The sequence below is a fragment of the Hyla sarda genome, chromosome 1 (genome assembly GCF_029499605.1).
Source record: "Hyla sarda isolate aHylSar1 chromosome 1, aHylSar1.hap1, whole genome shotgun sequence".
NCBI lineage: Eukaryota > Metazoa > Chordata > Amphibia > Anura > Hylidae > Hyla > Hyla sarda.
Window position 1 is genome coordinate 243,331,307 of NC_079189.1, and position 15,320 is coordinate 243,346,626.

The window sequence follows — 15,320 nt, forward strand, 5'->3', positions numbered from 1 at the left end:
GAATAAGGTGGATGGGTCTGGTTTGCTCCAGACCTGGTCTTCTGTTTTTTGTTTTCCTGGTATAGGGACGTGTTAGTTTTTTATTCCTTTTTTCTTTTCTGTTTTCAGGTGGGGACTCAGGAACTGCGGTTCACTGTTTCCCCATTGCGAGTAAGGGGGCACAGACACTGCGTATATGCACTGTTAACCCCCCCCTCGCCAACGGTCAGCGCCTGGGTGGTACCCCATGGGTCTGGGTCCCCCTATTTTTCCTGCTCGCCTCGCTCGCGCATAGCAGCCAGGTGTGATGCAGGTAACTAAAGCTGACTGAAGACTTCACTGAAGACTTCATTAGGTAAGTTCTTCTGACTGAGGTAAGTACTTTCCCTCTTTCTCCTCAGGTAAGACAAGTCCTGGGACCGGACTTGCAACTGCTGGAGACCCCCTGTTTCTGGCCCACCTTTTAAGGTTGGGCTGGCTTACTGGGAATGGATTTTATTCTGGGGGAGCAGTGGCTCTCTGAGGGGGCATGTATGTTCTGTTTAGCACTGAGAGCAGTGGCTCTCTGAGGGGGCATGTATGTTATATTGGCTCTGTGTGTGAACAGCGCCTTATTTGCAAGCCGCGGCGCCAGTTCGGGCTGGCTTACTTTCATTTTCGCTGCCAGCGCCTTATATGCGGTTGACAGCCGCGGCGCTGGTACGAGCCGGGTGCTCTCAGCGCCGGCTTACTTTCGTTTTCTCCGGCAGTCTCTGCCGGCGTCTTAACCGCCAGCTCTGTTCCCCCGAGCGCATATGTGAATTACATGTGCACTCGGGACAAGGAGCGGGCGCCATTACAGCTCCCTCTCGGCCTGGTTTTTAGCTCCACCCACAGGGCTGTCGGAGCTCTTCTGAGGCGCGCATCAGCCTCCAATCAGCGCCGTGGGGGCGAATTTCAGTCAGAGGGGGGGGCCAACTAGTTAGTGCCTCTGCTGCGGGCACGCCCCACTCTACCATTGGCCTTCACTTTCTCACTCTAGCTGCATGGAGCTGTTCTCCTCTCCGCAGCTGCCAAGATGCATAGACTTTTTGGTCTATAATCACTGTAGTACCAAAGTGCCTGTAATCACTGTAGTACCAAAGTGCCTGTAATCACTGTAGTACCAAAATGCCTGGCTCTGCCGAGCCACTTGCTCTGCCTGCTCCCCCAGACCCCCTGGTGCCCCTTCGGTCCCGGTGGGTTCAGCCGCTCCACCACCCTGGGTTTCTTCCCTGACCCAGTATAGGGCTGACTTGACCCAAATCTCCCGTTCGGTGGCTGAGGTCCCCCGGGTAATGGTGTCCGCCCTGAAGGGGTCTTCCCTGCGCAGGACCTCGGAGAGGGCTCGCTCTCCGTCTCCTCGTACTTCACGTTAAGCGTGCTGGGGTGCCTCGTCTGACTCTTCCATTGAGTCTTCAGATAGACGTGAGCGTTCCCCTCGCGGGTCCCGCCCCCCCCCCCCCTATCATCTGGGCACAAACGTCGCTCCTTCAGACGACGTTCTTGGAGTCGCCGCTCTGCCTCGCCAGAGCCGCGTACCCAGTCTGGGTCGCCCCCCTCCAGGACTGCCTCTACTCATTCACATTCCCCTGGTGAACTAGTGGACGAGGCTTCCGAACCGGCATCTGATCCAGAGGACCGCTCGGACTCAATTGCAACGGTGCACTCATTGGTGACAGCCATAAGAGACACCTTTCACTTGGAGGACCCAGGATCTTCGGATGTCTATCCAGAAGTATCCTTTCATCGTGCTCAGCCAGCACCTAAAAGGTTCAGCTCTCACGCTGACTTTGATGGCATTCTGGAATCCGCATGGAAACATCCAGACAAGAGATTTCCGGGAATCAAGACAATTCAAGAATGTTATCCATTTGACAAGGACTTTGTCGCTAAGGTGGCTTCCCCTCCCTCAGTGGATCCACCAGTGGATCCACCCGCGGACAAGAAGGTAGAATCTTTAGCGAAGTTCGCTTCTGAACCAGCTGGCTCTTCTCTTCTACACATCTTTGCCTCGACATGGGTGTCGAAGGCCCTGTCAGAGGGGTGCCAAAAGCTCCATCAGGATATCTTAGCGGGTTCCCCCCCCCCCCCCCGAGGATCTATCTGCTCTTACTCTCCAATGCGCTAAAGCTGGGGACTTTCTGTGCGCAGCTTCCATGCAGTCAGCCGTTGTTCTGCCTTTGCTGTGGGTCATCTAGCGGCCCTCCGCCGCTCTATGTGGCTTAAAGCTTGGAATGCGCATGCCGCTTCCAAACGGTCTCTCACTGAACTTCCCTTTACGGGCGGCCGTCTTTTTAGCAAACGCCTTGATGAGATTATCTCTGAGTTAACGGGAGGTAAGAGTTCCTTGTTACCTCAAAATAAGGCTCGCCCTACTTTCCAAGGGAAGCCCTTTTCCTTTCGGTCTTTCGGACCTCTGGCCCCAGTAAAGGGTCTGGACGGGACAGAAAGGCTCCTTCGTTCCGGGCATGCCCGTCTTGGAAGTTGGTTTCCAACCGCTCTGGCAGTTTTGCACCCGAATCGGGCAACGGCAAAACCCAATTCTGCAGAGGTCGTCTCTTGGTTTTTCCGAGACATCTGGACCGCTCACGTTCAGGACCCTTGGGTCAGGGGACGTGGTGTCCAACGGTTACCGGATTGAATTCGCCTCCCTTCCGAGAGATCGCTTTTTTCGATCCCGGGCCACCCGGTTTCCTCCTCTGGCGAAGCAATTTCGTGGGGTACGTTTTCGGGGTTTTTCTATTCAAATCTTTTTGTGGTCCCCAAGAAGGTCTGTTCTGTGGACCAATTTTAGACCTCAAGCGCCACTTCCGAATGGGATATCTCTGCTCGGTGGTAGCGTCCCTGGAACAAGGGGAGTTCCTTCATCGGTGGACATCACGGATGCCTACCTCCATGTGCCAATATTTCCGGGCCATCATCGGTACCTCTGCTTTGCGGTTCCGGAGGGGCATTTTCAATTCGTAGCCCTCTACTTTGGTCTAGCCACGGCTCCTCGGGTATCTACAAAGATCCTTGCGCCAGTGACGGGCTTACGGTCGAGGGGTATCTCGGGGATACCCTATCTGGACGACCTTCTCATCAAGGCTCCAATCAGAGCCCAGACTCTGGAGAATCTGGACGTCACTCTCCACACTCTGACTCGCTTCGGGCGGATGGTCAACCGGGACAAGTCAGTCCTCCGTCCTACCCAGTCTCTAAACTTTTGGGGACTTCGATTCGACACGGCCTCTGCCCGAATTTGTCTTCCGCCGGACAAACGTCTGGCGCTACGGGCGGGGATCCGCTCCCTTCGGACCCAGGTATCGGTCTCCATCCGTACTTGTATGAAAGTCCTGAGTCGGATGGTGGCATCTATGGAGGCCGTACCCTTTGCCCAGTTTCTTTACCGTCCCCCTTCAACTGGCGATTCCCTCTCTATGGAACAGGTCTCCTCTGTCCCTCAATCGTCAGATTTTTCTCCCCCCTCAGGGTCCGTTAGTCTCTGCTCTGGTGGCTTCGCTCCCCCCTTTTTTCTCCAAGGGCGGTCCCTTCTTCCCCTTCACTGACGGGTTGTTACAACGGATGCCAGCCTGTCGGGCTGGGGCGGTGTGTTCAGGGATTGGACGGTTCAGGGACTCTGGTCTCCTCCGGAGACCCTTCCTCCGATAAACATATTGGACTTAAGGGTGATTCTTCTTTGTTTTCTTCATTGGGAGTCCCGTCCTGTCCGCGTTCAGTCAGACTACGCCACGGCGTGGCATACATAAATCGACAGGGCAGCACTCGCAGCTCGGCAGCCATGGCCGAGGTGGCCAAGATTCTCTCCTGGGCGGAGAACAAGGTTCCGGCCATTTCGGCTTTTCACATTTCGGGAGTGCTCAACGGGGAAGCGGTCTTCCTCAGTCGGTCCTCACCCACCCCCTGGCGAGTGGTCTCTTCTTCCGGAGGTCTTCACGCAGCGCTGCGGTCTCTGGGGCTTTCTGGACGTGGACCTCTTCGCGTTCCGGCATATTCGGAAAATTCTTCCGTTTGTGTCCCAGTCCCAAGACCCTCAGGCCTTGGCCGTGGATGCCCTAGTGATTCATTGGGCAGGGTTTGCCCTACCTTATATGTTTCCCCCTCTTCCGCTCCTGTCCAGAGTGCTGGGAAAGCTCAAGGCAGAGGACGTCTCCGCCATTCTGGTAGCTCCAGATTGGCCCCAAAGGTTGTAGTACGCCGACGTAGTCCAGCTCCTGGACGACGGTCCTCTGCGCCTTCCACTCTGCCCAGATCTACTCGCTCAGGGTCCTCTTTGCCACCCCAATTTACAGTCGCTGTATTTGACGGCGTGGCGGTTGAGACCGCGGGTTCTCTTCCCAAGTCTTTTCACCATGCTCAGGGCTCGTAAGCCCCTTTTCCGCAAGAATTTACCACCGCACTTGGCTGTCTTATTTTCGTTGGTGTGCAGCTCAGGTCTTCTCCCCGGTGATCTTCGCGGTTCCCCGTCTTCTCTCCATTTTGCAGTCTGGGTTGGAACTGGGGTTGTCCCTCAGTTCCCTTAAAGGTCAGGTTTTGGCCCTGACTGTTCTTTTCCAGCGGCCCTTGGCTTCTAATCCTCATGTCCGGACCTTCCTGCAAGGAGTGACGCGCGCTGTTCCTCCTTAACGGTCACCTTCTCCCCCTTGGGACTTGACTTTGGTTCTGAGTGCCCTCCAGGGTGCACCCGTTGAGCCCCTTAGAGAGATGTCTCTTCGCCTCCTTTCTTGGAAAGTGGCGTTTCTTGTGGCTATCACCTCCATCCGGAGGGTGTCTGGATTGGCAGCTCTTTCCTGCCGTTCTTCCTTTCTGGTGATCCACCAGGACAAGGCCATTTTCTGACCAGCTCCTTCCCTTTTACCTAAGGTAGTCTCGGCCTTTCCTCTCAATGAGGACAATGTCCTCTCATCCCTTTTTTCCGGTTCCTTCTCATCTTGAGGAGCGCTTACCACTCAAGCTGGAGAAGGTCGTCGCAAGGGACAACCAGCTTCCAAGGCCACCATTTTTCGCTGGATTCGGTCCGCCATTTCGGAAGCCTTCGCTGTAAGGGGAAGATTCCTCCTTTCAGGGTTGTGGCTCCTTCCACACGTTCTGTTGAGCTTCCTGCGCTCTCCAGAATAGAGCCTCGGCCTCGCAGATTTGCAAGGCGGCTGCCTGGTCATCTTTGCACACTCTCTCAAGGTTTTTCCGAGTTCATACTTTCGCATCGGCTGATGCTAGTCTGGGTCGTAAAGTCTTGCAGGCGGCAGTGGATCGGCCGTCTGCCTGATTACTTATCTGCCCACCCAAGGGACGGCTTTGGTACGTCCCACGGTCTGTGTCCCCCAATGGAGCCGATAGAGAAAAGGAGATTTTTTTAACACTTACTGTAAAATCTCTTTCTCGAAGGATCCATCGGGGGACACAGCTCCCGCCCTTTTTGGGTTTTTCCTTTGGTTCTCTGTCCGAGGGTGTGTTCAGTTGTGTTTTTTCTTCCGGTTCTCGGACAGTTTGGGATTTTTTCTTTGCCCTATTGGTCTCCTCCTATTGCTCTGGAACTTAAACTGACTAGCTCAGAGCCTGAAGGCCGATATATCCTGCTGGGAGGAGCTGACTTTTTTTTATTACCATAGTGTCACACCTCCTAGAGACAGCAAGATACACCCACGGTCTGTGTCCCCCAATGGATCCTTCGAGAAAGAGACTTTACGGTAAGTGTTAAAAAATCTCCTTATTATGCCCTGTGTACACATGCCTACGTTTGAATGATACAAGGAGGAATGTGATCACGTATGGGTGCGCTGTAGTGTTATTTAATAAGTGTGTGGAATAGTTGGTTATCGAGACTATTTTTATTCCTATATCTGTGGTGGTTTAGACGGGAGGATGTCGCGCATGCACTATATTCTACCTGAGGGTGCATGCTGACAGGCTCTCATTAAATGTTTAAAACCACAATACATTAATACTATAATATCCCACATGCGCAACAGCAAGGTATGTATAGGAGGGAATTGGTAGTTGCGCTACAGCAACGTATCCCTATCCTTAGGTGGTGATACTGTAACTTTATATGTGGCCATACACTGATGGCGAATTGCTAATTTCTCTATCGGCTTCATTGGAGGACACAGACCGTGGGTGTATGCTGCTGTCTCTAGGAGGTGTGACACTATGGTAATAAAAAAAAGTCGGCTCCTCCCAGCAGGATATACCCGCCTCCAGGCCCTGAGCTAATCAGTTTTAGCTTAGTGTCTTGCAGGAGGTGGACATGGTCTGGAATTCTCCTTCTGATTTATTGTTTTCCTAGTATAGGACGTGTTAGTTTTTTATTCCTTTTTCTTTCTTATTTTCAGGTGGGGACTCCGGTTCCCTGTTTTCCCATTGCGAGTAAGGGGGGCACAGACATTGCTTATATGCGCTGTTCACCCCCCCTCGCCAATGGTCAGCGCCTGGGTCTTCACCTCGACATGGGCGTGCAAGGCCCTATCAGAGTGGTGCCTATCAGTCAGGGTATCCTAGCGGGATCCCCCCAGATTATCTATCTGCTCTGGCCCTCCAATGCTCTAAGCTGGGGAATTTCTGTGCACAGCTTCCATGCCGTCAGCCCGTTCTGCTTTTGCTGTGGGTCACCTAGCTGCTCTCCGCCGTTCTATGTGGCTTAAAGCTTGGAATGCGGATGCCTCTTTCAAAAGGTCTCTCACTGAGCTTCCTTTTACAGGTGGCCGTCTTTTTAGCAAGCGCCTTGACGAGATTATCTCTGAGGCGACGGGGGGTAAGGGTTCCTTGTTGCCTTAAAACAAGGCGTGCTCCACTTCCCAAAGGAAGTCCTCTTCCTTTCGGACCCTTGGCCCCAGCAAGGGGTCTGAGCAGGCGCCTTCGCGGGACAAGAAGGCTCCCTCGTTCCGGGCGCACCCGTCTTGGAAGTCGGACACCAGCCGTTCTGGCTGGTTTGCAACCAAATCAGGCAACCGCAAACCCACTTCCGCATGAAGTGAAGCCCCCACCTGCAGTTTTTTCTCGGGTAGGAGGTAGTCTCTTACTTTTTCGAGACATCTGGACCTCACACATTCAGGACTCCTGGGTCAGGGACGTGGTGTCCAACGGTTACCGAATCGAATTCGCCTCCCTCCCGAGGGATCGCTTTTTTCGATCCCGGGCCCCCCGGTCTCCTTCTCTGGCGAAGCAATTTCGAGAGGCTCTCCAGTCTCTGCTTCTCCAAGGGGTTATAGTTACCATTTCCTCCAGGGGAACGTTTTTTGGGGGTTCCTATTCCATTCTTTTTGTGGTCCCCAAGAAGGACGGTTCTGTACAACCAATCCTAGACCTCAAGCATCTCAACCGTCATCTTCTCATCCGCCACTTCCGAATGGAATATCTCCGTTCGGAAGTGGCATCCCTAGAACAAGGGGAGTTTCTTCCTTCGGTGGACATCAAGGATGCCTACCTCCATGTGCCATTATTTCCAGGCCATCATCGGTATCTCCGCTTTGCGGTTCCGGAGGGGCATTTTCAATTCGTAGCCCTCCCCTTTGGCCTGGCTATGGCTCCTCGGGTCGTTACCAAGATCCTTGCGCCCTGTTGCGGTCGAGGGGAGTCTCTGTGATACCCTACCTGGACGACCTTCTCATCAAGGCTCCTACCAGAGCCCAGTCTCTGGAGAATGTGGATGTCACCCTTCACACTCTGGATCGCTTCGGGTGGATTGTCAACCGGGACAAGTCAGTCCTCTCTCCCACCCAGTTTCTGATCTTCTTGGGACTTCACTTCAAGACGGCCCCTGCCCGAATTTGCCTTCCGACGGTCAAACGTCCGACTCTTATGTCAGGAGTCCGCTCCCTTCGGGCTCGGGTCCCAGTTTCCATCCGGACTTGTATGAAAGTCCTGGGTCGGATGGTGGCGGCCATGGAGGCAGTACCCTTTGCCCAGTTTCATTACCACCCTCTTCAGCTGGCGATTCTTCCCTCCGTCAGTCTCTGCTCTGGTTGCTCCGCTCCCCCCTTCTTCAGGGAGGGTCATTTCTTCCCCTTCACTGGCAGGTAGTTACAACGGATGCCAGTCGGTCGGGCTGGGGCGGTATGTTCGGGGATTGGACGGTTCAGGGACTCTGGTCTCCCCGAGAAGCCCTTCTTCCTATTAACATATTGGAACTACGGGCGATTCTTCCTTGTCTTTTTCTTTGGGTGTCTCGGCTTCGGTCCCATCCTGTCTGCGTCCAGTCGGGCAATGCCACGGCCGTGGCGTACATAAATCGCCAAGGCGGCTCTCACAGGGTCCTCTTTGCCACCCCAATTTACAGTCGCTGCATTTGATGGCCCGCGGGTTCTCTTCCCAAGTCTTTCTCACCATGCTCAGGGCTCGTAGCCCTCCTCGGCAAAAATTTACCACTGTACTTGGCGGTCTTATTTTCGCTGGTGTGACGCTCAGGTCCTGTCTCCTGTGACTTTCTCGGTTCCCCGTCTTCTCTCCTTTTGCAGTCGGGTTTGGAACTGGGGTTGCCTCTCAATTCCCTTAAGGGTCAGGTTTCGGCCTTTTCTTTTCCAGCGTCCTCTGGCTTCTAATTCTCATGTCCGGACCTTCCTTCAAGGAGTGGCGCATGCTGTCCCTCCTTACCGGTCACCCTTTCCCAGTTGGGACTTGAATCTGGTTCTTAGTGCCCTCCAGGGTGCACCCTTTGAGCCCCTTATAGAGGTGTCTCTGCGCCTCCTTTCTTGGAAGGTGGCGTTTCTTGTTGCTGTCATCTCCATCCGGAGGGTGTCTGAATTGGTGGCTCTCTCCTGCCGTTCTCCGTTCTGGTGGTCCACCAGGACAAGGTTGTTTTCCGGCCAGATCCTTCCTTTTTGCCTAAGGTGGTTTCGGCTTTTCATCTCAATGAGGACGTTGTCCTCCTGTCTTTTTGTCCCGCTCCTTCTCATCCTAAGGAGCATTTACTCCACAAACTGGATGTGGTTCGGGTTGTTAGGTCCTATCTCTCTATTCTTCGTTTCATCAGTGTCATTCCTTTTTCGTCCTCACGGAAGGTCGTTGTATGGGACAACCTGCTTCCAAGGCCACCATTTCTCGGTGGACTTGGTCTGCCTTTTCGGACGTCTATCGCTGTAAGGGGAAGATTCCTCTTTCAGGGTTGTGGCTCATTCTACCGGTTCTGTTGGGGCATCCTGGGTTCTCCAGAACAGAGCCTCGGCCTCGCAGATTTGCAAGGCGGCTACCTGGTCGTCTTTGCACACTTTCTCGAGGTCCTACAGGGTTCATACCTTCGCATCGGCTGATGCTAGTCTGGGCCGTAAAGTGTTGCAGGCGGCAGTGGATCAGCCGTCTGCCCACCCAAGGGACAGCTTTGGTATGTCCCACGGTCTGTGTCCCCCAATGGAGCCGATAGAGAAAAGGAGATTTTTTAACACTTACCGTAAAATCTCTTTCTCGAAGGATCCATTGGGGGGGGACACAGCTCCCACCCTTTTTTGGGGTTTTTCTTCGGTTCTCTGTCCGAGGGTGTGTTCAGTTGTATTTTTTCTTCTGGTTCTCGGACAGTTTGGGTCTTCTTTGACCTGTCTGTCCCCTCCTATTGCTCTGGAACTAAAACTGATTAGTTCAGGGCCTGGAGGCGGGTATATCCTGGTGGGAGGAGCTGACTTTTTTTATTACCATAGTGTCACACCTCCTAGAGACAGCAGCATACACCCACGGTCTGTGTCCCCCAATGGATCCTTTGAGAAAGAGATTTTATGGTGAGTGTTAAAAAATCTCCTTTTTTGATACTATATACATATTTGTACATTTTAATTGGTGTGCACATCAAAAGTTATGTTTTAAGGTTCCTTATTTAGTCATTAACTTTATCTTATATTTTCTCTGAAACACTGTGGCATTTCAGTGTACGGGTGCGTTCACACTGCGGAATCTCCGTTCGCTGAATTCCGCGAGCGGAGATTGCGCCTGGCGGCCGCCGCCGTAGGTACTTCGGTGCTAGGGCCGCGGGGCACTGAGCAGTCACCATTGACGGCTATGCAGTGCTCGCGGAATCCGCGCAAAGAATGAACATGTTCTTTCTTTGTGTGTAACAATTTCAGCGGCAGAAATTCCGCAGTGTGAACGGGTCTCGCTTAGATGCATTCACACTCTTAAGTTCACACCGTGGAATTCTGCGAGAATTCCATAGTGTGAACATGGCCTAAGCCATCGCTGTTTCTAACAAGGTAGCCTGTCTTGCAGCATGAATCCATAACCTGAAGCAGGGTTGACCTGTTTTTCATCGAAGTGAAGTAGTGTGGCTTGGAGGAAAGGGAATGTGGACCTATTGATTTCTAAGCTCCTTTCAGCAATACTTCCAGGATTTCATACATAACAGAACTTCAAAGGACCTTATTGTGGTTAGTATTTTTACCAACACCAGGAGTGGTCTAAAACACAAACAAAGCTGCAGATCTTTATATTATAGTTTCTCAGTTGGCTCCTGGTTTTCGTAAAACTACGAAAAATGGGGCCCAAATGAATTGTGAATTACACAATTAAAATACATGCTGCCAGGCACAGTGCAAACCATGGTATTGCATTTGGTTTTGTGTATAATATGCACCAAAATGAGCTCCATAAAACTTTGAGTGAACCCAGCCTTTTAACTGTTCTTTTCCTTTTTCAGAATCTGAACTCTTCATTGCTCCAAAACTTAATAAAACCATTCAGTGGAAGCTTGACCTACTTGACTAAGACAGTCTCTCTATATCAAAGACCAGCAGCATTTCAGCGAGACACCGCATCACTATCCAGCCAGTCTCTGGGTAGCCAATAAGTCAACGCACAGTTTAAGCATGTTATTTATATATGATGGGGGAGATTTGTCGGTGTGAAGTAGAAATCATTTAAACCATGTCAGTGCTTTCTATGTTTTGCATGTCTGAGCAAAATTTATGAACAAGCTTAGATTTTGCACAAACAGACATTCCTTCATGTTTCTACCATCTGACACATTATGCACTCCTCTGTGTTCTATTTTTGCACAAAATCTGTTGTCTTTTGCGCAAAGTTTTAATATCAAAACAAAAAATGCGAAATAGTAAATTAGTGTGTAAAGCATTTTTCTTTCTATGGTACACGAGCACGTTGAGAACATTGGGAAAAAAGACGCTATGAAAGTCACTGCGCAAAATAATACACAAGAAAAAGGGGTAAACTCAATGATAAATGTCCCAGATGTGTTTATATGTATCATAAATACATTTTTGAAAAAAATTCATTTTCTCCTCAACTCTTTACTGACCTTTTTTTATACATCTTGTAAACTTTTTTTTTTTCTGGTGCTGTTTAGGCTTTGCTCAAATCTGTGTCTGAAGTTCTATTAATTCTGCAGATTCTACTTGTTAAAACGCCATAAGGAATCTGGCACCACCTTTGGTGTGGTGTGAACCTATCCTTACCTGTTTCTAAACCAGAGATGTTCTAAATAAATTACATAGAGGGGGGAAATAATTGAATTTACACAGATTTTGGGGAAATTTGTTGCAATTTGCAAAAAAAAACGATTTGCTGAAAAATGTTGTGACTTTTTAAACTTCAGTCCTTTTGTCAAATGTATTTTTGCTTTTGCAGTGGTTAGTGATTTTGTTTTTATTGATTAATTTTTGTATTTTTTTTTTTTTTTTGAAAGGTTGTAAAAAAGGTTGCAACAGCAGACATTTTAGTGCAACCCCACTCCAGCCCAGACCACACTTTGAAACTTGCTTAAACTTTCTTAAATAGAAGGTAAACCTTTTGGGGAAATAACACATGACGTATGCACAGGCAAATGTCTCTAAGGAAATTAGAACTGTGAATATTGGCGATATTTCATCTTTGCAACATGAATATACCCAAAGTCTTTGCTTAACCCCTTAAGGACTCAGGTTTTTTCCGTTTTTGCACTTTCGTTTTTTCCTCCTTACCTTTTAAAAATCATAACCCTTTCAATTTTCCACCTAAAAATCCATATTATGGCTTATTTTTTTGCATCGCCAATTCTACTTTGCAGTGACATTAGTCATTTTACCCAAAAATGCACGGCGAAACGGAAAAAAAAATCATTGTGCGACAAAATCGAAAAAAAACCGCCATTTTGTAACTTTTGGGGGCTTCCGTTTCTACGCAGTGCATATTTCGGTAAAAATTACACCTTATCATTATTCTGTAGGTCCATACGGTTAAAATGATACCCTACTTATATAGGTTTGATTTTGTCACACTTCTGGGAAAAAATCATAACTACATGCAGGAAAATGTATACGTTTAAAAATGTCATTTTCTGACCCCTATAACTTTTTTATTTTTCCACGTACAGGGCGGTATGAGGACTAATTTTTTGCGCCGTGATCTGAAGTTTTTATCGGTATGATTTTTGTTTTGATCGGACTTTTTGATCACTTTTTATTCATTTTTTAATGGTATAAAAAGTGACCAAAATAGTCTTTTTAGGACTTTGGAATTTTTTTGCGCGTACGCCATTGACCGTACTGTTTAATTAATGATATATTTTTATAGTTCTGACATTTACGCACGCGGCGATACCACATATGTTTATTTTTTTTACACTGTTTTATTTTTTTTATGGGAAAAGAGGGGTGATTCAAACTTTTATTAGGGAAGGGGTTAAATGGCCTTTTATTAACACTTTTTTTTAAACTTTTTTTTTGCACACACTGATCTCTTACACAGATCACAGGCGTGTATTAACACGCCTGTGATCAGTGTTATCGGCGCTTGACTGCTCCTGCCTGGATCTTAGGCACGGAGCAGTCATTCGCCGATCTGACACCGGGGAGGCAGGTAAGGGCCCTCCCGGTGTCCGGTCAGCTGTTCGGGACGCCGCGATTTCACCGCGGCGGTCCCGAACAGTCCAACTGAGCAGCCGGGTCACTTTCAGTTTCACTTTGACCGCCGCTTCTAAAGGGTTAATACCGCACATCGCCGCGATCGGCGATGTGTGGTATTAGCCGCGGGTCCCGGCCATTGATTAGCGCCGGGACCGACGCGATATGATGCGGGATCGCGGCACGATCCCACTTCATATCGCGGGAGTCGGCGCAGGACGTAAATATACGTCCTGCGTCGTTAAGGGGTTAAAGGGGTACTCTAGTGAAAACCTTTTTTCTTTTTAATCAACTTGTGCCAGAAAGTTAAACATATTTGTAAATTACTTCTATTAAAACATTTTTAATCCTTCCAGTACTTATTAGCTGCTGAATGCTACAGAGGAAATTACTTTCTTTTTGGAACACTGATGACATCACGAGCACAGTGCTCTCTGCTGACATCTCTGTCCATTTTAGCAACCATGCATAGCAGATGTATGCTAAGGGCAGCATGGTGGCTCAGTGGTTAGCACTGCTGCCTTGCAGTGCTGGGGACTTGGGTTCAAATCCCACTAAGGACAACAATAAATAAAGCGTTGTTATATTATTATTATTATAATAACGTCAGCAGAGAGCACTGTGCTCGTGATGTCATCAGAGAGCATTCCAAAAAGAAAAGAATTTCCTCTGTAGTATTCAGCAGCTAATAAGTACAGGAAGGATTAAGATTTTTTTAATAGAAGTAATTTACAAATATGTTTAACTTTCTGCCACCAGTTGATTTAAAAGAAAAAAGGTTTTCACCGGAGTACCCCTTTAAGGATAATGTTATACTTGCACCATAACCCACAATCTGACTAAGAGGTGTGAAGTAGGAGGCTGGTGATCTGTAGTTGGTCCTGTATTCCATGCTGCTGTTTGCTTCTATATATTTTTTTTTTATAAAGTTTTATAAATGAGAAGAAACAATATACTAAGCAGCTCAATGACACCACCTTTCCCTAAATATTAGTTTTTCACTCCAACTACAGAGCGTTAGAAGCTAAATGGTTAGTTATGCCATCTCCAGGAAGTACCCTCCTCAGTACAGAGCAGAGTTAAGTAGCAATGGAGGCACAGTGGTCGGCACAAAGCCCCAGGAAAGACTAGACTGCACACCTGCAAGGTAATTCGCAGAACACGATGCATACAGTTCCTTTTTGAAACCAGCAGAAAACAGTTATACCGGGTGCTGTACCAAACTAGAGAGAACAGTCAATGCATCAATTCCATGAAAGAAGATGGCAGCACTCACCAAAACAGTTGAAGGATATTCTTCTTTTATTTTAAAGTGCAGAAGTGAACATAAAGTGCGGCCGGACACGGACGCCAAACCTCGATCAGCAGAATGGGTGACAGCTGTTATGCGTGCGCAGAGCACGCTTCATCAGAGCAGTGTGTTTTGGCTTGGCTGGTGAGAGGTGTGTCAAAGGGGGCAAGATTTCTGGCATACTGAAGCTTATGAACCTGCACAACGTAGCCATGAGCCCCCCAGAAACAGCAGCTGTACCTCCAGGTGTTTGGGTAGTTTTGCATAATCAGTTAACCAGTCATGTAAAAAGACTATCTTTTTGAACCAGACAGACACTAAGATGAATCCCTAGCTACCAAATCTGTTGGAACAGCCACTTTGAAAACTGCTACATCCAATTTTGCTGGAAAGGCGGTTGCAGCATGCACCACACTGTACTTACTGACAAAAGTAGGGTAGCCCAGGAGATGAGTCTTCAGTTCAGTGTTTCCCAACCTTTTTTGGCTCGGGGCAATTCTCGCCCCAACAAAAATTTCCGCAGAAGCACCTTTACTGAATAATAATAGACGAACAACAAAAAATGGCAAAAAAAGAAGCAATACACATGACCTATATATCTGTTAGCTATGTAGATTACAGTGTTTCTATATTCAGGACTCACAGGTGATGTCTTCTTTGATCGGAGACGTTGACTTTTCTTGCTCAGACCGCCATGAGGGTTTCTTCCAGCCACAACTCTTTACCGCAGAACCTGCCAAAAAAGAAAAGAAAAAAATTAGGCTCTGTACTTTCCGGCATCATCCTATCTTTTTTCCCCACAAATACCTCTGGTCTCACACAGTGAGGCAGGCAGGCAGGCAGGCAGGCAGGCAGGCAGGCAGACACTCTCCCACACCTATTGCCTTCAGCCACCCACCCACGTTGCTTCCAGCCTTCTGCCTCCCAGTACCATTCACCATGCCCTCCCCCTCTTCCATTCACCATCTCCCCAGCTCCTTCTTCCATTCACCATCCCCCCAGCTCCTTCTCCCATTCACCATCCCCATCCCCCCAGCTCCTTCTCCCATTCACCATCCCCCCGCTCGCTCTCCCATTCACCCCCATGCCGCCCCTTCTTCCATTCTTCCCCCACCCTGCCCCTGCTTACATGCAAACCCCCCTCCCCCTCCTTACATTCAAATCCCCCCGCTTCTGCTCCTGCCCATTTTCATTAAAAATCCCCAGCTTCCCAT

The 15,320-nt window shown here is 49.2% G+C and overlaps 1 protein-coding gene across 3 annotated transcripts in view; it reads left to right on the forward strand.

Annotated features, from left to right (window-relative positions):
• The window catches only part of ELP1 (elongator acetyltransferase complex subunit 1), a 90,172-nt gene extending 78,966 nt beyond the window's left edge, over positions 1 to 11,206 (forward strand). For 2 of the 3 annotated variants that reach the window (XM_056569725.1, XM_056569737.1), the window contains exon 37: positions 10,616 to 11,206. In XM_056569725.1, coding sequence (XP_056425700.1) covers positions 10,616 to 10,683 — 68 coding nt within the window. In that variant the 3' untranslated portion in view covers positions 10,684 to 11,206. The remainder of the gene's footprint in view (positions 1 to 10,615) is intronic. The other variant, XM_056569730.1, reaches the window with a different exon arrangement.
• The last annotated feature ends 4,114 nt before the right edge of the window (positions 11,207 to 15,320 follow it).